This window comes from Kogia breviceps, chromosome 3 (assembly GCF_026419965.1).
Source record: "Kogia breviceps isolate mKogBre1 chromosome 3, mKogBre1 haplotype 1, whole genome shotgun sequence".
NCBI classification, from domain to species: Eukaryota; Metazoa; Chordata; class Mammalia; order Artiodactyla; family Physeteridae; genus Kogia; species Kogia breviceps.
Window position 1 is genome coordinate 159,492,073 of NC_081312.1, and position 23,215 is coordinate 159,515,287.

Sequence of the window (23,215 nt, forward strand, 5' to 3'; positions counted from 1 at the left end):
AACTGCCTGGCACACAACAGGCCCTCAAAGTGTTGATTCCTGTCTTAGTTTTGTGACACTTTATGCAATCATTTTATTTACAGTGACTTTTATGGAATCCTAAGTATATCAGAGAAAAGGGTACCCCAATTAACAATTTCTAAGTTTCATCCAAACTGTGGATGTTGTGCTGCAAAACAAAACCACATATTAGCACGTGAATCAGTTGCAGCCAATATTGTGGTTAATCAGGCATTCTATGTGCTCCCTCACCCAGCGGAATGCCTTGTGCATATTAGGTCTTTAATAGAATCTCTTGTTGAATGATAGCCACAACCTCCAAGTTTGACATCCTCAGTTCCCCTTATACAATTTTTAAAAAATTTTATTTATTTATTTATTTTTGGCTGCATTGGGTCTTCACTGCTGTGCAAAGGCTTTCTCTAGTTGTGGCGCCTGGGCTTCTCCTTGCAGTGGCTTCTCTTATTGCAGAGCACAGGCTCTAGGCCCGTGAGCTCAGTAGTTGTGGAACATGGGTTTGTCCCCTGCACTGGCAGGTGTATTCTTAACCACTGCAGCACAAGGGAAGTCCCACACCTTATATAATTGATTTTAGTAATAAGCTTTATTATACTCAATGCTGAAGTAACTTCAGGTTTTATTCTACAATCTTTTTGGTTATTTGGATCCCCAAATACGTCAAGTTTGTTCCTTGTGCAACAATCATACTAGTGCTTCTTGAGTCCAAATGATGACCTTTACTGTTTAAAAGAAAAATGCTCCCACGCGTCTGATTTCGTCTTTACTTAAGGCTTTAAACGCCCAGCTGGTTGTTCGTAGAGCCGAGGTCTTCTGCGCACCCTATAATTTTTCCAACCTAGACAAGGACAAGAAGGCCATCAGGTCCCACCTTCCGCGGCGAGAGGCTGCCTTTGTTTCCTCTCTGCAGCCAATGGCTAACACACATTTCAGACAGAAGGCTGCAGTGGGTGAGTCACCCTCCGCAGATCCGCCAGCTCCGCGCGCAGCCACCTCGCTCCCGACGCCCCGGGAAACGGCTCCCGGCACACCCGGCGGTTCTGACTGGGAGCAGCCGTTCCCACATGCCCGACCAGGGTCCCGATGGACGCCGACCTGCGCCAGACCCAGGCGCCCGCAGTAACCCGCCGCCGTGAGTACCCGCGGGCCCTCAGCGCCCCCGTCCCATCCCCTGGCCCTCCACGGCGTCTCCAGATGGTCGCCGACCTCGCGGGTCGAGGCCCCGGCAGTCTCGGGATCAAAAAACCCCACCTCGTTTCCGCCATCTCCGCGACCCTCTTGGGGCCCCCTGCCCGCACTAACGGCGCGCGGGACTTCCTTCGGAGGGCTGGATTTCCGGCGGCATTAGCTTGGGGCGGAGGCGGGACTTCCTGCGGCGCCTGCGTGTAGTGGATTTCCGGCGCAGGGCTGAGAGGGCGCCGGGACTTCCGGCGCCGGAAGTGTGGGGCGTCGGGCTGCCGGGTTTTGGGGCTGTGCGTCCGCGTCCGTCCCCGGCGCCGCGTGGCTGGGAACCCACGGGCGGCACCGCACGGCCCGGCTGGCACTGCGCGGTGGCGGGCTCGGCGGCGGTGTGACAGGTGAGTGCCGGCCCGCTATTTTCAGCCCGGGACGGGCCGCCTCTCTGTGTGTGGCAGCGGCCTCGCGCTGGGCGGGGCGTGCCTGTGGGGGCCGGCGACCTAGCGCCCTCGGACCCCGCGCTCTCTGACCCCGACCGCGCGCCCCCGAATGTGGACCACGTCTGCCCCGAACCCGTTCCGCGACCTGGATCGCGCCCCCTTCCGACCCCGAGCCCGGCCGGGTCTTGACGTGTTTGGAACGCGCGCTCCTCGCCCAGAGCGGCCTGTGAGGCGGGTCCTTCGAGGCGCCCGGGAGTCTCCTGCCCGCGAGCGCGCAGGGCCGTGGGCCCCTTAGCGGGTGTGGGGCCGCGGGAGGGGCGCCGCGACCTTGGGCAGGAGTTGCCACGGGTCCGTGTCCAGCCTCGCGTCCTGCAGAGTGCTCGCACGGAGGCATCGGCGAGTGTCTGTCCTTCCTCCTCAGGACTCTGGGAAGCCGTGCGCACCTGCTGTGCCCTGGCCCTGAGCTGACACCCCAGCCCCTTCCCCCAGGGGTACCGACAGCGCTCTGAATTCCCTAGTCTTGGTTTTCCTAAGAAGACTTAACAGTTACGAATTTTGTCCTCGATTCGAGGACCTTAATTAAGGTCTTTAAACAGTCTTGGTTGTTTCCCGGTTGTACATGCCCCCAGTCCCGTCTCGTGTCTAGAGCTGGTGAGCGTGTGTTTCGTGTCTTCGACTGGGGTCAACGACAGGACAGTTTACCCGGGTTGACCGAGGGTGGACTGCGGGGCTGCCTCTGGTTGATGTCGCTCAGCAGTTGAGTTTGGTGTTTGCCTCCAGGAATTCAGTAACGTTGTTTTCACAATGAAATGCTATGAAAAACTCTACCGACCTTTTTGTGGAAATCCAGTCACGTTTTGTATTTTTAAATGCCACATGCAAATTATGTCCTTTAACCATTTTGTACACATGATTAACGTTCATGACATTTAGTATTCAGGCAGGTGTTTTTCTTTTGCTAAAAGAAAAGTGTTTAAAAATCCCACTGGATACGGAATTGTGAGTAATGTTTTGTAGGTGGGGGTAATAGGCATGTGGCAGTATATAGCAAGGACAAATGAGTTGGGTAGAAGGAGAGTTTATATTGAATTCATTTGTTTGACCGATAGGATAGGGAGGTTGGATTTTTGGAGGGGACTATTTATACTTTTTTGAATGTGTTTTAAAAACCAGTAGGACCATTTTAGTCGCATAAACTTTCTGTTTAAAGTGGTTATATGCCCTGTGATATTGGGTTAGTATGACTATTTTGAAGAAAGATGGTTATCTTGGAATTTCGGGCTTCTGTTTTAGTTTGTATTAAAGTGAAACAGTGCATAGTGGTTAAAGCAGCTTACTCACCTGCGTGAAGAAGTTTTCTTTTTACAGCTCCATGGCCGATTGACTAAGTGTTCAGTCTGTTAAGTATTTGGGAACTGTACCTCACAGAGGTGTTGTATTAGTGACTGTGTTGTTACTGATCCATTTGAGCCTCACCACAGACTTCCCCATCCATCAGTATCTCTCCATCATTTCTTTTGTCTGTATTTCCCTTGTCTAGCTTAGGTTCCACACTACAGCACTTCAGTATCCTTTTTACAGACACCTGCAACCTGCTTCACTCTCCATGATGTCATCCTGCGAAAACCCTCAACGTGTTATCAGACATTTAAATAAGATTTATGCTAACACTGACCCGTGGACTGAGGTGAACACGATAGATACGACCCTTCCTGGGCTAAGCTCACCCACCAGGGTGAGCTGTGGAAGGAAGGAAGGAAGTGGTGGTGGGACCAGTGAAGACTGTGGGGAACAAGATGGAGGATGTGAATGAAGAGGCAAGAGTAAAATTTTTTAAAAGTTTCAGGAAAAAGATTGTGATAGATTAACAGAAAAATAAAGAAATTTAGAAGAGGTTAGAAGAACTAGAGAAACCTACAGATCTAATTCTGGAAGAATGGTAAAGTGTAGCTGAAGAAATTACAGGAAGAGACAGAACTTGAATTAGCCAGATAATTTGAATGTCAGTAACATAGTGTGTGGCATAGGCATTATGAACCCATATTGACATATGACTTCACAGAGTTTAGAAAGTTACTAAGAGAGAAAATCAGTATGAAGAAAATCATTTGAGGCCAGGTTTTGGGGAACCAAAACCTCTTCCAGATTTATAATTGCTTGAAATGTATGTGTTTGGTTGGAAGTTGATCAGTGGGAAAAGATGACCAGTGTATTGACTATTTTGTGAAGTGACCAACAAAAGCAGGCAAAGCCCAGAACAACACCATGTGGTTCATGGGGTTGAGGGAGGAGTTAAAGGCTTAGGCACAGGCAGAAGGTGAGGATTTTAAAAGTTAGTTGTTAAGAAGACTGCTTATTACTTATGGGAAACAATTGTTGAGGTGAAAGGAGTGTTGATACTGCAATTTTCACGGTTCCTATCACCAATTTGTAGAATCTTGGGAATGCATTAACTTCCCAGTTTATGCTTACCAGATGCATAAACTTTCTACTGATGAAGTTCTTAAGGGAGGAAAGAGAAGCTCTTTGCTCCTTTATTTGCTTGATTGAAATGTCTAAAGATAGTCTCCTTTTTTCTTGAGCTTTCACAGGGTGTTAATATGTTTGTTCCTTGATTGAAATGTCTAAAGATAGTCTTTTTTCTTGAGCTTTCACAGGGTGTTAATATGTTTGTTCCTATAAAAAACTTAACTTGTAAACTGCAAGGTAACTATGATAAATCTCTGTGTTGAAAATCTTGACAACTGAGATGCTTTATGAAGTTAGTAATTTAATATGTATAATCACTGAAAAAGAGAATTATATCCACCTTTTTTTAATGAAGAATATAATTTCTGGATAAGATTCCTTTAAATCAGTTTGATTTCTTGGTCAACTTTTGTATATGGCGCACTTAAATAGTCTCTAAATGTTTCCATTAAAAAATTACTGGAATACTCTTCAGTGGGATCATAGGAGTTGCTTAGTAATGTAAATTTGTTATATTCAAATATTTCAAATTAAATATCAGTATCTTTTTTTGTGTATATAAAATTCTACCAACCACAGATTCTGCCATTGTGAGTTTTTCTTTATATGTTTGTTTCAACTATCTCTAATTTCTATAGCTCAAATTTTTCAGATAAATTTCATGAAAAAGATTTGTTGTCATTTTGTTCTGTCAAAAATTAATCACAATTAATTTTTCCATGTATCATGTAAGGTACTGATAGTTTTATTTTCTGTTGTCTGTATCAGTAATATAACCTTTTTTCCCTTCTTCCGAGGAAGCGTAATAATGGTAAGGCATTGGACGTGAGGCATGATGGAGTCAAAGTGACCATCTTTACTTTCTGTGTAGACCTCTCCCAGATTTATACATGCTGCCTAGTTCTCTTTTCATCTCTAGACCTGTACACCTCCTGATTCCTTGTATGTTAGATATTCAAAGACATTGCCAAAACATAATATATTCAGTATTAGGTCTTGGTTTCTTCTCCATATCTGCTGCCTCATCTCAGTAATCTGATCTCTGTTTCACCTACCCCTTGCCTCAGAAACAAGGGCTATCCCTGATACCTCGCTCTTCCCCACCCAGCACGCTCCCCACCCCCAGTCCATTCATCTACCTCTAATCTTAACTATCGTTATTTATTGCCTAGACTGTTTCAGTAACTTCCTAACTCTTTCCATGTATTTTTCACATAGCAGCCAATCTAGTGTTGCTTATTTGCTTAAAAACTTTTAAGTAGCTTCCTTTTTATTTTAGGATAAACTATAAACACGAAAAAACAGACTCTAAACCTGTCTCTCCACTTATCTTGCACCATTCTCTCCATTGTTTGCTGTGTTGTAGCTATAGTATTTACTTTTTAATATCTGTGATAAACTAGCCTCGTTCTTGGCTCAGGACATTTGCACATGCTATTCCTGTCCTTAAAATATTTACTCCCTTTTCTCTTTTCCACATGATTAACTCTTAGGAATTCTTCAGTCTCGATTTAGATGCCAGTTTCTCAGAATGACCTTTGTAACTGTAGCTAATAGCTGGTCTCATAATATTTGCATATGTCTTTCGTAGCACTCATCACAATTTATAGCTTCTGTAATAAGTTATGAGATTGTGTGTTTAATATCTGTCTTCCACCTCAACTCTAAGCAACCTGAGGGTAGGGACCAAGCCTGTTTTTTTACCGCAACATTCCCAGTACCTAGCTCATCTACAGATGAGAGGACTATTGATGAGTGACTTAATGAAATAATGCTGTTATTATCCCTGCTTTAAAGATGACAGAGTTAAGCCTTAGGAAGGTGGTTAAGTAACTAGACCAAGGTTACACAGCCCATCAGTGGTAGATGTAGCATTCATCCATTTCTATTCATTTATACATTCAACAGATACTTGAGGATGTGTTTATGTTAAGCCTAACAAATACAGTAGTGGCCCCAATTAACTGTGTCCCTGTCCTCATTGTGTTGATGGTGTAGCAGGGGAGACATTCATTAAGTGAGCAAACTATAAATAAGATCTAAGTACAAACGTGGTGAGGATCATGAAGTGCTTTGACTAGCCGTCGTCAAGGGAGGCCATTTTGAGGAAGTAACGGTCAAGCTGAGGCTTCATGATGGAAAAGAGCCAACCCTTTGAGGGGTTGGGGTGGGGGGTGGGGGGGACTTAGGTTTGTATGACTCCGAAAATCAGGTTCTTATCCATTGGGCTCTTCTATGGATTTTATTCTGAGTGGGTGTTTAACTTAATTGGGTTATTTATATCCATGTTATTCCACTAAATATCTGAAGTGCAAAACTATTTAGTTCCAGTCACTGTTATTTTTTAAGGAAGCAGAATGTTATTCAGTGTATAACCAAAACTAGTGAGTGAAATAAGGTGTGATGGATTACACAAATTCTTTCTCATTCTCCCATCAAGAGGTGGTCTCAGCCCTCTACTTGAATCTGGGTTGGCCTTGTGACCTGCTTTGACAAATTGAATATCCAAAAAAGTGAGAGGAATGGAAGATTTTTTTTTTAAATGAGAATTTTAGAGATAAAAAAGCAGCCTTATTCCTTTTTAAAGTGTCCTTTTAAAAAAAGATTTGAGAGTTAAATTTTGTCTATATAATGCTATAAAAAGTAAGTGATAATTTTAATAGATTAATGGATTTCTAATTTTTAAACCTAAACACACAGAATTGACCAATTTGAATGTTTTTAGTGTGTTGTGAAACAAGACTTACTTTTTTGTTGCCATTTTAAACCTAGGCCTATACATGTCTAATTTGAGACTCAAAAGATCTCTGCCTTTGTAGTAGATGTACTTTTTCTATTCCTCCAAGTACAGCTAAAAACACTGGGCATTAAATACAGAAGAAATATGAGACTGAAAAGTGGAGAGAAGAAAGTAGACTGGCTAGATGTATGGGGACTTGAGAAATGATGCAGGGCTGAGTTTCCTGGCTTTTCTTTTTGCCCCATACATCCTGGCCTTGGGCCTGGAGAAACCAGCAACCCAGCAACACCGAAGGGCTCAGACAAGCCCCAAGAAAAGCCAAAAGACTAGGAAAGAGACAGCCTGCCAGACAGGACATGTTTAGAAAACATTGTAGCCCCCGACTCACCCTTACTATCAAAGGCAGGGTGGGGAAGGAATCTAGACTTTCACCCCTGACAGTCTGTATTGAGACAACACTCTGTGCTTGGTGGTATCAGTGCAGAGCTGGCATTTTCATCTCTGTTGGGTGGTAACAAAGAACATCCTCCTTCTTCCTGTTGGGATGGCCTCAGAAGAACTTAGTAGAGATTCAGGAGTTTTACCATCACCCGTGATATTGAGACCGTGTAGGGCACAGTAACAAAGCACCCCTGGTTCAGCGCTTGTGATATGAGTAGAGGCCAAGGGAGAGGCTGAACTCTAACCCCGCCTGGCATTAACGAGGAGTACTTCCACCCAGATGAGTGGAGGCTGAGTGGGAACCCCTCACTTCCATCTCCACCTTCTACATCCACCTGGCAGAAACAAGGCTGCACCCTTGTTTGCCTGCTGGGGCAATGTCAGAAGAGGCCTGCTGTAATAGAAGACTGAAATCAGATCCCACGCCTGATAGCAGTGCCCACAATATTGAGGCTTAAGTGACAAGTATTTTAAAGCAGCCATCATAAAAGTTTTTCAATGAGGAAATACTAACACTTGAGGCAAATGAAAAATAGAAAATCTCAGGAAGAAAATGTAGGATATAAAGAAGAAACAAATGGAAATTTTAGAACTGAGAAGTACAGTAAATGAGCTTGTGGAATCAGTTCACTGATGATTTTCCTGTCCTTTCCATTCTTCCAACAGCAGAATGGAGAGGACAGAGGAAAAGAATCAGTGAACTTGAAGATAAAACAATAGAAATTACCCAATCTGAACAATAGAGAGAAAATAGACTGGAAAAAAGTAAACAGAACCCCAGGGACCTGTGGGACTTTAACAAGAGACCTATCTTTCTTATCATCAGAGTCCCAGAAAGAGAGGAGAAAGACAGTGAGGCTGAAAATATGTTTGAAGAAATACTGACTATCTCCCAAATTTGGCAAGCCATAAACTTACAGATGGAAAAAGTTTAGTGAAATCCAGGCAAGATAAACTCAAAAGAAATCTATGATAAGACACATCATAGTCAAGCTTCTGAAACCAAAGATGAAAAAGCAGCAAGAGAGAGAAATGTCCCTTTACCTGTAGTGGATTTCTCATCACAAACTACAGAGGCCAGAAGGAAGTAGCACATTTTTCAAGTGCTGAAGGAAAAGAACTATCAACTCAGAATTCTCTGTCAAGTGAAAACATCCTTCAAATGATTTGTCACCAACAGACCTACCCTAAAATAATAGGTAGAGGAAATTCTCTAAACAGAAAGGACATCATGTGGGAACACCAGGAAGGAAGAACAAACAATGGAAAGAAAAAATAAATTGGTAAATTCAGTACACTTCCTTATCTGAAATTATGTTTGAAGGTTGAACTATAGCCGTCTGATGTGATTCTTAGTGTGTATAGAGGAAATACTTAAGATGAGTATGTTATAAATGGGGAGGGCAAAGGGACACAGAGGAAGTAAGGCTTCTACACTTTACCATGAACTGGTAGAAGCTGATGATCAGCAGACTGTGATAAGTTGTAAATAGTTAATGAAAATCTAGAGCAGCCACTAAGAAAAGCTATACGAAAGAGAGGAACTCAAAAACTAGATAAATCAAAATGAAATTTTAAAAAATGTTCAGATAACCTGCAAGAAGGCAGAAGAAAGAAACAAAATGAGAGAACAAACAGAATGAATTATGCACTATGCCCAAGTGGGATTTATTCCACAGATGCAAGTTTAGATCAATATTTGAAAGTCATCAGTGTAATTGACCTTAAAAAAAAGCCATGTGATCATATTGTGATGCAGAAAAAATGAGACAAAATTAACACTCATGAAACTCTCAAAACATGAATAATAGAGGGGGACTTTCTCAATTTGAGAAAACAATACTTACCTAAAACCTACAGCTAGCATCATACTTAAAGGTGAAAACTGAATATTTTTACCTTGAGATCAGAATAACGCAAGGGTATTTGCTATCACTTTCTAATTCAACAGAGTACTGGAATTTCTAGCCAGATCAATAAGATAAGAAAAGGAAATAAAGGCATACAGATCAGAAAGGAAGAAGTAAACTATTCTTTTTTTACATGACATAATAGTCTACAGAGGAAATGCCAAATAATCTACAAAAAAATCTCGAACTAATAAATGAGTTCAACAAGAACGTAGGATACAAGCCCAGTACACAAAAGTCAGTTGTATTTTTGTATACCAGCAGTTAACATGTGGAGATGGAAATAAAAATACAATGTCATTTAAAATTGCTCAAAAATAAAAGTATAATCTTCATGGTAATTTTAGAATGTATGTGTAGAAATTTTATGGGAAAACTACAAAACTGAGGAAAGAAATCAAAGATGCTCTAAAACCTATATACCGTGTTCATAGATTGGAAGTCTCAATAAATATGCCAATTCTCTCCAAATTGGTAAACAGATTAAACACAATTCCTATCAAAATCCTATCAGGGTTTTTGTAGATATGGACAAGATTATTCTAAATTTGTATGGAAGGGCAAAGGAACTGGAATAGCTAAGACATTTTGAAAAAGACGTAAGTGACAGGAATCACTAATTTCAAGATAGCACAGAACAACAGAGCAGAATAGGGAACCAAGAAATAATCCCATAGGAATAAAGCCAATTGATTTTTTTTATCAAGATGCCAAACTTTCTCAGTTTAGTATATGATGGATAGTCTTCAGCATATGGTGCTAGAATAATTGGATATCACCAGAAAAAAACAAAAAAAAAAAACCCAAAAAACCTTGATCTAAACTTCACATCTTATAAAAATATCAGCCCCAAAATAGCTCATAAATTTAGTTGTAACCTATAAAACTAAAATTTTAAGAAGAAAACGTAGAAAAAGTTTGGGATTTAGGACTGGTGAAAAGCTCTTAGGCAAGACTCTAAAATTATGATTCTTAGAAGAAAAATAATTTATCAATTGGACTTCATCAAAATTTAAAAGTTTTGGCAGAGTGGAGTTTGTGTGAATTATATCTCAATAAAGATTTTTAAAAATCTTTAGTTTTTTTTTCTTTAAACATACAGCAATCTCACTCTTGGGCCTTCATCCAAAAGAAGTAGAAACTTAAGTTCACACAGAAGCCTGCATATTATTGTCATAGTAGCTTTATTTGCAATAGTAAGAAACTGGAAAGCACCAGAATTTTTTGCAGTAGGTGCATGGTTAAGACAACTGTACTCCCATTCACACTGGAACAGCACCAGCAATCAAAAGGAGGTGGCTGTTGGCCCACACGGCAAGGGGACGTGTCCTGTGAGTGCTAAGCTCAGAATCTCCAGAGGGCATATACTCTGTGCTTGGCATTTGTATAACATTCTACGACAGCAAAGTTGGGGGATGTATGGCTGTGGGGTGGGCTCCAGAAAAGGTGGGATACTCTACACCTTACAGAGTGAGGACCCAAAGATACTGTCAGTAGTTGAAGAAAGAAGAAACGTAAGTATATACTTAAATTACATGCGCTAAAATAGATTGGGAGAAGGAGGGACCAATAAGAGCAAAAAATGAGTAGGTAATGTCCAAGATGTAAATCTGCAGTTGAAGAAGGAAAATCTCATGTGTAAATATATTTCTTAGAATCATATTAGCTGGGACTTCCCTTTTGGTCCAGTGGCTAAGACTCTGCACTCCCAATGCAGGGGGCCTGGGTTCGTTCCTTGGTCAGGGAACTAGATCCCACATGCTACAACTAAAGATTCTGCACCTGGCAAGAAAGATCCCGTGTGCTACAACTAAGACATGGCGCAGTGGGAAAAAAAAAATTAGCTAACAGTGATGTGATTATATTGGGAGGAGGAATTGATAATGGCAGGAAATGAGTAGATAATGTCCAAAATGGGTAAAGGAAAATGTTTGCATCATGTGGATATTGGAATGCCATGCAGGTATGCTGTGTAATGGCGGCCCTGACCACAGGTATGTACTGGGAACATGGCTGGTTCCAAGCAAGAAGCATTGTGAGTATGAAGGAAAACAGGGAGCTTACGAACTGAAATACCCCGTGTGTGTTTTTTACATTGACTAAAATGATATTTTAAACATATTGGATTAGATCATTAGAATTTCACTTGTTCTTTTTTTAATGTGGCTACTAGAAAATTTATGATTACATAGGTGGCTTGCATTGGATTTCTCTCGGAGGGCATTGCTCTAGAAACTGTAGCCTGGAAAATGCATTTAGGATTGGTTCCCTCTGGGGAGTAGGCTGAGTCTGCCGAGAGTGGGCTAAGGGAGAGTTGTTCTTTATTTTAAGCCCTTCTTTGCTGTTTGATTTTTTTTAAAGGATGTTAATGAAGTTTGATAAAAAGTTACCTCTTTAATAAAGGTTGTGGTCTCTACCTTAAAACATGATAATTTATCACATTCTAATTTACATAATAAATGTTAACATAGTAAGGAAACTTTCAATGAAAAGTAATCGTCTATTTTTCCTTCATTTCAGTTTGCTGTATCAGAAATAAAGTACTTGTTTTTCCTGCTCCTGTTTAGCTTCTTGCAGGAGTGACCAGGATATCACCTTTCAGAAGTAATGCCCACAGAAAGCGGGAGTTGTTCAACTGCTCGCCAAGCAAAACAGAAACGCAAATCTCACAGCCTTTCTATACGAAGAACTAACAGCTCAGAGCAGGAGAGGACTGGCCTGCCGAGAGACATGTTAGAGGGACAAGTGAGTGTCTGGTGAAGATGTGGATCATGTTTGCAGTGTTTCAAAAATAGCCAAATATATGCAGGTCTCCAAAGTAGAGAAAAAGTGTGGGTTACCAAAACACACAGCCTCCCTCATAAACCAGTTAAAACTGCTGTCAAGTACAACAGCTTACACAGAGACAGAATTCGGTTTCCAGGTTAATGTGTTTACAGTACTTAATAAAAAATTTGGGTGTGACAGTTTGGACTAGTTTTTATTCTTTGTACAGGTGAATTGACAGTGTAGTTTTAGGTTTTCTGTCTCAGAGTCTCCAGAAGAGAAGAGAATCAGGTATAATGATCTCTTTCTATTCTCTGCAGTTTTTGGAATCTGATCTTTCAGTAACTTTTCTTGGCTTTATCCTGTGTTTGCTGTAGTTGAGTGTGTTATCTGCTGTTTATTACATTATGTCTTTTAAATAATTTGATACTACCTTTGATTAAATGATCTAATATTTTATTGATAAGTTTGCTTTTACTTTTTCTAGTTCCTTTATGATGAAGAAAATGTGTTAGATTTTTAAAAACATTGTTGTGAAGCCTAAATAAAACACATGTTAAATTAAATTATAGCTACATCTGCTATATCTTTACATAGGCATAAATATATACATAAAAAATACATATAAATTTATAATCATTCTTTTGCAATTAGAACTAATTCATCAGCCATAATGTTAAAGGAAAATATGGCTTAAATCTGAGAAAGTGGCTCATTTGCATATTGACTTTGTTAGAAGCAAGCCCGGATGTGGAGGATGTGTTTCCAGGAGGCAGCTGTGTGTGCTTGGAACCTAGTGCCACCTTTGCTGGCACGTGGTAAACGTTCACTTAGTGTCCTCTTATGTGTTGACTGGATGAATAAATGAAATGGTTGAATTTTAACTTAAATTTGGAAATAAAATAATAGATTTAAGGAGCCTCCAAAATGGCATTGATGTTTTTCATGAGCTCGGATGGCCGTTACAAAGCATCGCAGACTGGGAGCTTAAACTGCAGACACTGCTTACTCCCTGTCCTGGAGGCAGAAAGCTGGAGGTCCAGGTGTGGGCAAGTTGGTCCTCCTGAGGCCTCTCTCCTGGGTGTGGATGCCATCTTCTCCCTGTGTCCTCACAAGGTCGCCCCTCTGTGGGTGTCTGTGTCCTGATCTCTTCTTATAAGGAATGTTTGAATCAGAGCTGTGCAGTGGAACTTCTGTGATGGAATGTTGTAGATCTGTGCTATCACATATGGGAACCAAGAACCATATGTGGCTAGTGGGACTGAGGAATTTTAAAAATTGTAATTAACTTACTTTTAAATTTAGTCAGATGTGGCTGTTGGCTACCCCCTTGGATAGTGCAGGTAGTCTAAGATACTTTTAAGTTGTTAGATTTACTTAAATTTCAAACAGTGACAATTCCACAGCCGTCTCTGCTGGCATCTTCTGGTGGTAACACCATGTTCTCAGGGCCTTCTGCTCTGTCCCAGGTAGTTGCATCTTGGGGTAACCCTTTATGAGGGTCATTCAGAACCCTGTGGGCGGGTCAGTGCCTGCTGGTGGACGAGGAGCTCCCTTGCAGGCTGGTGGGGGTGCTCTGCCTGGTTCCGTGGCAGCAGGACAGTGGTGGTGGCATTGGGCATGGGCACTTGGCATGGTAGGCGTGGGACAAACCTCAGGTGCGAGAGACCAACGATCAGGACATCTGAGTGGAGCCACAGGTCATTACCCTAGACAGGGTTGCAGTCAAGCTCTCAGTTGTTGGGGAGTCTTTATGGGAATTTTGTGTCTTGGATTCACGAGTCAGAAGCATTTGAGGCACTGGTGCTTGGCTCAGAGGTAGGAGGCCTGTGTCTACACCGGGAAGCACCAACTGAGGCCAGGAAAGGGGCCTCCTGCCTCCTCTTCCATGTCAGCTGTGACAAAACACAGATTCTTTTAGACCTTTACTGAGTCATAGCTTTTGTGTCATGAGTTTTCTCAAATGATACCAGAAGTTCAGTACCTCTCACTTGGGGGTGGGGCGCCTGTGATTGCATCTCGGAGGGTCAGACTGTTGGGACGCTTGGAGGCAACCGCAGAGCTGGGCTGTGCTCCGCTTGCCTCTGGTGGAGAAGTTCCCCTTTCACTGCACGTCTCCGTCTTGATTGTCTTTATTTTATCAAGTGAAGTTAATGCTGACATTGTCTCCCTTTACGATTACACCTTACATGAAGCTGCATTTACCATTCGAAGTAGAGGTAGCATTTCAGTTGCTGAATAATGACCTTAACGTTAAATACTGTGAGGGTAGGTGAGTAGGAATTGATACACAGAAGAGGAGATTGGCCTTGGAAGGGGCCAGAAAGGCTCTCAAATGGTGCCTGTGCTGCTGCTGCCCCCACCCCATCGAGGAGGGCTAAGCGGATGAGGGATGTGGGAGAACAGGTGGGGGGGGCCACAGTCAGGTGGACAGGGTGTCAGACATTAATTATGATGGTTTATTTTGCATTCATTGTTATTTTAAGATGTCATTTCTTTTTTTTTCATGATTTTCATTGGTATTTTAGAGGGGTGTTGAGAGAAGCTTATCACCAATTCTCCCAGATTGAATTTTTAAACAAGTGGCGTCACATCTTTAAGTAGCTTGTAAAGTTGACGTTCATGTTCTGTGATTATTTCAAAACATGTTGCTAAACGTTGGTATCATTACAGATCATTTTGCCTAAAATTCCTGTCTTCCTAAGAAGTTAATCTGAGAAAGGATTTAATAAACATTATGTCTTTTTTTTTGTATTTTCAACTCATTAAACGTCATAAAGTTTATGCTGCATATAAATTTGAAAACTCACTTGGAAAGTTACACTGGCATTAGTTAACCATTGAAACATTATTTTAGAAATATCTTTTAAGAATTTTGTTTGAAAATAACTCTTAAGTGGTAGGGTGGAGCACATACAAAATATTGTCTATAAGCTGCACCCTCAGGAGGTTGGAGTGGAACATAGCTTCTGTCAGTACCAGCAGTGCCTGGAAAGTGAGTGCCTGAGAACACAGTTGGTGCCTAGGACACCGGGCCCAGGAAGCTGCTGCTGCTTCCTTTGACTTCCCTCCCAGTGGGGGCAGGGTGCTGGTGGTGGGCAGAGCACCTGCGAAGTCCTGGGAGCTTCCACGTGGGTATTTTCATTTAGCCGATACACGTTTTGCTCTTACAGCTGAGAGTTCTTTTCCCTCCTTACAACAATCTTCTAGGTTTTGAGTAGAGTCACAGGAAATGATCCAGTTTATTTTGCTTGAAGCACAGTGAACATGAGGACTATAAGGTACATCTTCTATTAGTAAACAGCTTATTAAAATTAATTTATAATACCATATGCTAGAGCTTAAAGGCTGTTTATAACTTCATTTTCTACAAATTTGGGAGTTTTTGAATAAGGTATGCTTGTTTCTTTCCTTGTGAAAGGAAGTTACATGTCTAAAGACGTGCTTGGTCTTAAATCTCATGCCATCCTGGGTAACCATTTATACAATTTGATTTTAGTTTCATCTGTAGAAATTAGAAACTTTAAGTTCTTTGAGTGTTCATAAGAAATAAAATATGTAAAGATGTAAAATAAGAGTTTAAATAATTCACTTTGGAAAAATTATATTGGTGCTTGGTGTCAGAGTCTCTCATTCACTCATTCGTTCATTTTAAGCAGAATCTTCTTTTTCTGCAGGATTCTAAACTGCCTTCCTCGGTTCGCAGTACTCTTTTGGAACTGTTTGGTCAAATAGAAAGAGAATTTGAAAACCTTTATATTGAAAACTTAGAATGTGAGTATCTCTCTTATTTTAAATACTTTTATAACTTTTCACTTCTCCATACAAATATTTGAGAGTTTAATTTGTGGGTAGACATTCACCTTTGTATCCCTTTTCTGTTCTGCTTTGACAAACTTTAGGGGCTCAGGATGGCACACGTTTATTATCTGCCTGCTCTGCACACTCAAGTCAGGGTGTTGGCAGAGCTGTGCTCCTTCTGGAGCATGAGGAGGAGTGTGTCTCCTGCTGGGTTGGGTTGTTATCTCAGTTCCCTGTGGTGTGAGGACAGAGGCCCCCATCTTGCTGGCATTACCCCAGTCTTTGGCTCCATGACCTTCCTTCCTCTTTATCTTCAAAGCCATCAGTGGCAGGCAGAGTCCTCCTTGTTCATCTCTGACTCACTCCTAGGGACACCTGGGAAGGATGGGCCGCCTGGGTCACACAGCGTCATCTCCCATCAGAGGTCCTTCGCCTCAGTCACACCTGCAGGGCTCCTTTGCCACCAGGTCATGTGTTTACAGGTTATCTTTGGGGCAGGCAGTATTCTGCTGACCACACCTGGCAATCTGAATTATGATTTTTATGAAGAACGAATGCATCTTATAACTTTTTCTATGCAAGGTATACTATAAATTAAGAAAATATTGATTCATTTCTTTAAAATATACCCGTGTTTAGAGAATTTCCTAAAATATGTGTATTATCTGTTTGACTTATTAAAGGTAAATCAAAAGAATTTTTAATTAGCTTGGCTTTATTTATTTATTTTTTAATTTTAGAAACAATGCATTCATTTGCTTAAAGAGTCAAGCAGTGTAAGAAGGAAAGATCTACCTTTACCCCCTGCCTCTAGGCCCATCCCACACTGCAAAGGAAAACATTTTCTGCATATTTTGCTTTTAGTTCTTCTCATGATAATTTTTGTATTGTTTTGGGCTTTATCCTCTTTTTTTAAAATGTCTGTTAAGTTTTAAGGACATACTTTCCAACTTTCCAGGCTTAACACTTAAGCAGTAATTTTGATACAGAGACTTACACTTTCTCTGAATCCAGGGATGCTGCCTGGATGCTAGTTTAGAGTTGGGTAGGTTGGGAAGTCCCTGGCACGTCTGATCCATTACCTGTGTCATTCACCATAGCAGTTTTTGATGAAATGTTTTTCTAATTGCTTTTCCCTGGGAATGATTTTCCCCACGCAGCTCTCCTTCCCTTCTCCTGCATGTCATCCTGTTCTGGCAGCCAGATCATCAAATCCTAAGAGGAGGGATGGGGAATTTTCTCCATGTGTCTCTGGAGCTGGTAGCCAGGCATCCATGGCCACAATTAAGAAAGCAGAGGTCAGAAAGGCAGGGTCCATCTGTGGGCTGCCTTGGCTTCTTGGTCATGATAATTTTTGTAAATTTAAATAATCTTCTATTTTAGCCATGTCAGCCTTAGGCCGCCACATGCATTCATGCTTCACTGTCAAGCATTGGGAAATGAACCTGTCTTTCTTTACCCTCTCACTGTTCCATTATCTTCAGTTTTTGTTATTATTATTTTTTAAAATAATTTTTAAAAATTTATTTATTTATTTATTTATGGCTACGTTGGGTCTTCGTTGCTGTGTGTAGGCTTTTCCTAGTTGCGGTGAGTGGGGGCTACTCTTCGTTGTGGTGCGTGGGCTTCTCATTGCAGTGGCTTCTCTTGCTGCGGAGCACAGGCTCTAGGCGTGTGGGCTTCAGTAGTTGTGGCACGCGGGCTTTAGAGTGCAGGCTCAGTAGTTGTGTACGGGCTTAGTTGCTCCGTGACATGTGGGATCTTCCCAGAGCAGGGCTTGAACCTGTGTCCCGTGCATTGACAGGCAGATTCTTAACCACTGCACCACCAGGAAAGTCCAGTTTTTGTTGTTTTTATAGGGCTTGTGTTTACAAAATTTATATTATGCAAATGTAACCATAATCAGGATTTTCATGTTTTTTAAGTTTTTTCCAAAAATTGAATACTAATAAACAGCATTTGCATTGTTAAAATATTTTTTACTCTGGAAGTAATTGGTGTGGATCAGTGGTGAAGACAGTGTAATCCTGTGTCATTTAAACTTTGCTGTTGGAAAATTTAATGTTTTAATATTGGATTCTCTTATAAGTCCACCTTGAAAATTTACAGAGTGAGTAATTATTCCAAGTTTTTATCAAATAAAAATTTAAGTACCGTGTACTGCATCTGATTTTAAGGGTTTGTTATCAGAGTTGTAGCAACCCAGGTATTACTGAATTTCCATTGTGATCTAAGGCCTTATGTTTTATGAGTTGATGCAGTTTGTTCAAGAAAAACTATAGGGTTACAAGTGACTAGTGCTGGAGGTACTTGGAGTTTACACTATCAGTTGCTTAATGGTTTTGGTGGCTTCCTGCTGCCTGTGAACATGTCCAAATGCTCAGGCTGGATCTGTTCTGAGCCTTTTACCCTTGGCCTTCCTTCCACACTCCCCTCCCCGCCCTCTCTGTAGCCTCAGCACACCATGGGCAGCCTGGGTGGGAGCAGGTGCAAAGCCCGAGTGCTGGCTGCACGCGTGGCTCATGGGATCTCAGTTCCCTGACCAGGGATTGAACCGGGCCCTGACAGTGAGAGCGCCAAGTCCTAACCACTGGAACGCCAGGGAACTCCCAAATGTTAATTTTCGTTTCTTTTTTTTTTTTTTTCCCCTTGAATTTTTAATCTTTGATGTATATAATCCTCACTGTGCTCTGTGGTGCCAGGCAACAATAGTTAGGTTTTGTTATTGTATGTTTTTTCCCCCAATTTCAGTGTTCTCAGCTAGACTGTAAGTGTTTCATTGAGTTTTGGACAGTGTCAGAATAACATTTTTAAGTGCATTGAATAAGGTACAAAGGACACGAACTATGTTGAAATCCAAGAGCCCTGCTTGAGGACCCGATAGCACAAGGTCTTTCTGGTGTGGGAAGTGTGGTGGGCTTTTTAATTTTGGAATGATGTCTTGAGGTTTTTTGAATTCTGTAAATGTGACCTTGTTTACTTGGATATCATTCCTATGTTTGTTTAGACAGTACTAATGTATAACATTTTTATGTGTTCACTTTTGGATTTGGTGAATATACATCAAAAGTACATTTTACTTTTCAGTGCGCAGAGAAATCGAGACTCTTAATGACCGTTTAGCTGCCGAAGGACAAGCAATCGATGGGGCAGAGCTGAGTAAGGGCCAACTCAAAACCAAAGGTAAGGCTGCCTTTCCACAGGGCTCGCCCTACACATTACGCTTGGAAGGAGTTTGGAATTTAGTGGAGGACAGGACTCACTTCCTTTCTGCAGTCATCAGGACTTCGAATAATGTAATTCGGGTGTGGGTGTAGAAGGAAGAGGAGGTTTCGGGAAGCCCTGTGTCCCATGCCCCTGGCTTGCATTGTCCTCCTGTGTGGGACAGAAGGTGGGGTGAGCTGTCTCCCTGTCCCAGCTCTGACGTTCATGGTGGTTTGGTTGTGTGATTGTCTTGACGGTTAGTTCTGTGTCTCTGCAGCCAGTCACAGCACCAGCCAGCTTTCTCAGAAACTGAAGACCACCTACAAGGCCTCCACCAGCAAGGTATGTGTCGCTCTCAGCCTGTCATGTGTATGTAGGGTGTGCACATATGTGCGATAGAGAGAAACCTAATTTTTAAAAGGAGTATTGTTGATGTTAACTGGCCACAGTGCATAGACACCTGGACGTTACCTGTGTTACCGTGGCTGATACATTACGTGTTAGTGCGGTTTTATTTGTGGGAAAGTACATTTTGTGTTGTTATTTGGCTTGGTATGGAGATTCTGAATTTGGAGAAGCTAATAAATGGGTATAAAGCAGTGGAACTTACATTCTGAGCTATAGTTACATTTTAGTTCACCGCTTCTTTAATTTTCTAAGTATGATCAAGAAGTGAAGGTCTGCATCCAAGGCAAATAGAGATATTTGTCATAGTTTTCTTTTTTAAAAATTATCTTCTTCTGACCTTAAAGTGGCAAAGATTTAATTATTTGGGAATTAATTTATCTATGGGGGAGTGCTGTTATGAAGTAATATTTTGAGATAATTTTGTGTGCATCACCACTTTGGAGTATTTGGAATAAACAAAAGATAAATTAATTACCTAACCTTAGTGAGTGTACATTACTTTTACTAAACCTTAGAAAAAAGTTGAAATTTGTGGTGAGTCTGCTGTGAAGGCTATAGTTAATGTTAGCTTTTTACTTTTCCAATTTGCTCTCTTCAGCTTAAAGTTACTTATGATATCCACAGTGAGATGAACTGCAATTCAAGGAGGAGCTTCAGTCTTAATGCTATTTCTGCTTATTTGAAAGTCTTTGGTAATTTTTTGTTTTTTAAAAATCTGAATATTGCTGACATTTTTTTGTGTTTCCTTTGATTACTCTAGAGTGTAAGTGGCTAATTAAAATTTTTTTATTCTGTATTATCTAGCTTACACTTAGTAGTTTTGCAGTTTTTAATAAATTAACATTAAACTACTTCTTTAAAATGTCAAGTGGGGTTATGTTCTTCCTTATCTAACTTCTTGTTATATTGTTTTGAATTATATTGTTTATTTCAGTTTATGTATACAGTGTATGCTCTTAGAATTCTAAAACTTTGTGATCATTCCTTTTTTTAAAAAAGTTTTATTTATTTTTGTCTGTGTTGGGTCTTCGTTGTGGTGCTTGTGCTTCTTATTGTGGTGGCTTCTCTTGTTGAGGAGCACAGGCTCTAGGCGTGCAGGCTTCCATAGTTGCAACATGCGGGCTCAGTAGTTGTGGCTCACGGGCTCTAGAGCACAGGCTCAGTAGTTGTGGCGCACAGGCTTAGTTGCTCTGTGGCAGGTGGGTCTTCCCGGACCAGGGATCGAACCCATGTCCCCTGCATTGGCAGGCAGATTTTTTTTTTTTTTTTTGCAATATGCGGGCCTCTCACTGTTGTGGCCTCTCCTGTTGTGGAGCACGGGCTCCGGACGTGCAGGCTCAGTGGCCATGGGTCACGGGCCTAGCTGCTTCGCGGCATGTGGGATCTTCTCGGACCGGGGCACGAGCCCGTGTCCCCTGCATTGGCAAGCGGACTCTCAACCACTGCACCACCAGGGAAGCCCGGCAGGCAGATTCTTAACCAGTCCGCCACCAAGAAAGTCCCTGTGATCATTTCTGAAGTAGAGGAAGAAAGGATTATATGGAGTTACCCCTTAACCATGAGTAGTAAAACTTAAGAATTGGGCAAAGGTAAAAATATGTACAACAATTGCTTTAAAAGAATGTGTTAGACATATTTAAAGCCCCAGTCATTTTAGAGACTAAAAATTCATCTGGATTAGAAGAAACCATCTTCTTAGCATTATGCACCCATCTTAAAGAGTGAAGGTAAACATGGAGACCTGGCATGTTTTGCCCTGACCACAGCGTGGGTTCTCATGGTGGAGCTGGGCAGGCTTCTCACTCCCCCACAGACTCACCCTTCCTGGGGGCCTGGGATGCAGCTCTGAGGCCTGTTGGGGCAGCGCCACATTCTAACCGGCAAACCGCTTTACAGGAACTTGTGAAATCGTTCACACAGGTTTTTTTAAAGATAAGTATCTTTTGCTGTGAAAAAGCCTGTTTTGGTTTTTTAGGGCACTTTAAGTTGTATCTCAGTGCAGAATAAATCGGAAGCATCCTTCTGCTTTTCCGTCACAAATGTTCCCTGGGAGTAATTCAGTCTGTCTTGTGGGGCCTCTTTGCAGTTGTGACTGAGTCCACATTTTTAAAGTAGTTCATAGGTGGTCAGGGTGTGACGGAGACCTGGAAGCAGCACCTGAGACCGTTTGCTCAGTATCATCAACTGCATGCCCTCTCCCCATACTCCTCTGGAAATGCAGTCGGCACGAGTCTTGGCCGTGACCCTAGTTTCTGCTGGTCGAGTCAGGGCGGTTCGTGTCTCATAACAGTGCTGTCTGGGAAGCTTCCCACCGCTCACCGTGCGCTTTGCCCCCACCCCTCCTAAAGGCGTCTGAAGGGCACTGGAGGCACAAAAGCACTTTTCCTTGTGGAGGGACTGTGTTGCCGGGTTGGGTGGGATATGAGCTTTCAGAAGGAAGAGGAAGGTGAGGGTGTGAGGTTGAGCAAGGCCTTCTTTCTTTTGGAAGCTCGTATTGTATCCTGCCCTCCTTTTAAATTTAAACCCAGTCAGTGGAGCCTGTTTATTTAACTGGTGGAAGAGTGGGTCTCTCCGTTGTGCATTTGTTTTAGTCTTTCACTGTATCAGGAATCATTTGAAGGCTCATCCTGAGATGGTGGAACAGTGGATTGTGTTTTAAGCCTTTATACTAAAAGTAAATTTAGATACATTTTTAGGGCTTTGCTAATAAATCAGTGTTTAAAACAGCTCTGTAATACCACCCATTTTTCTTTTTCACTTGATTTTATGGTTTCAATATTCTGATTAATTTATATTATTCTAATTTAACTAAAAGCTGAAAAGACATCTTTTATCTTAGACAATTTAGAAACCAAACTCTTTGTGTTTAATTAGCATCTTTCTTGTGCACTTAAAAAAGAGAATTATTTGCTGTTTGTGTCATACAGGAGCAGAGTGACAACCCTTTCCTAGTGCAGGGCTGGTGCTGAGCCCATGCTCAGTAACCTCATCTATTACAAGTGTTGTCTTTTGATTCCTCCCCTACCTTGGACTCTTTTCTTCCTGATAATATGTGGTTGGTATGAATTACCAAAAATAAAAAAGCACAAGTTCCCAAATAATAAGAATAATTAGTGTTAAGGGTTTGGGGTATACCTTCCTAACTTTTTCACGTCCTGCTACATGTTTTTTTTTTTTTTTTTAAATTTGGATATTTTGTCTGATGGTTTGGATTTGTGGGAGAGGACTTGTAAGGTACACAGGTAGGCAAGCATTGGAAGTGGGGGGATCGTGGGGTTCTTCCGAGGCCTTCGTAAGGACTTCCTTCCTGCTATGTGAGATCCAGCTGCACCTATGTTGTGTTGCTGTAACATTTAAAATTTTCTATTCAGTGATTTATGCATCTTCAAGACATGCTGTCTTATATATTTTTTTAACTTAAACACATTCGCTCAGTAAATTCCCGTCACAATTTCAGATTGTCTCCAGCTTCAAGACCACCACGTCCAGGGCAGTGTGCCAGCTCGTGAAGGAGTACATCGGCCACAGGGATGGCATCTGGGACATCAGTGTGGCGAGGACGCAGCCTGTGGTGCTGGGGACCGCGTCTGCCGGTGAGTCCACACCAGCCTCACTGCTGGCGGGCGTGGCCTGCCCTGGAAGTGGAAGTGGCCAAGCGGCGTTGAAACCTAAGCATGTAGAGGAGTCCGCCGTCAGGAGCCCCAGGGTGGCGTTAGAGAGACCCCTCTTTCTCCTCACTGGAGAGGAGATGTTTTTGAGAGCTAGTTAAGGTGGGTAACCTAATAACCCTTCAGAAAAAATTCCTAAAATTAAAAATGTGCTCACTTGTGGAAACTGACTGC

At 41.7% G+C, this 23,215-nt stretch overlaps 1 protein-coding gene across 8 annotated transcripts in view; it reads left to right on the forward strand.

The window, feature by feature from the left end:
• The first annotated feature begins 777 nt into the window (after positions 1-777).
• Positions 778-23,215, forward strand: part of WDR37 (WD repeat domain 37) — a 55,821-nt gene continuing 33,383 nt past the window's right edge. For 2 of the 8 annotated variants that reach the window (XM_067030173.1, XM_067030174.1), the window contains exons 1-6: positions 983-1,150; positions 11,762-11,939; positions 15,638-15,734; positions 18,849-18,944; positions 19,243-19,307; positions 22,831-22,966. In XM_067030173.1, coding sequence (XP_066886274.1) covers positions 11,802-11,939; positions 15,638-15,734; positions 18,849-18,944; positions 19,243-19,307; positions 22,831-22,966 — 532 coding nt within the window. In that variant the 5' untranslated portion in view covers positions 983-1,150; positions 11,762-11,801. Of the gene's footprint in view, positions 1,151-1,416; positions 1,596-11,761; positions 11,940-15,637; positions 15,735-18,848; positions 18,945-19,242; positions 19,308-22,830; positions 22,967-23,215 lie in introns of those variants that run through there. The other 6 variants (XM_059056472.2, XM_059056471.2, XM_059056469.2 and 3 more) reach the window with 6 other exon arrangements.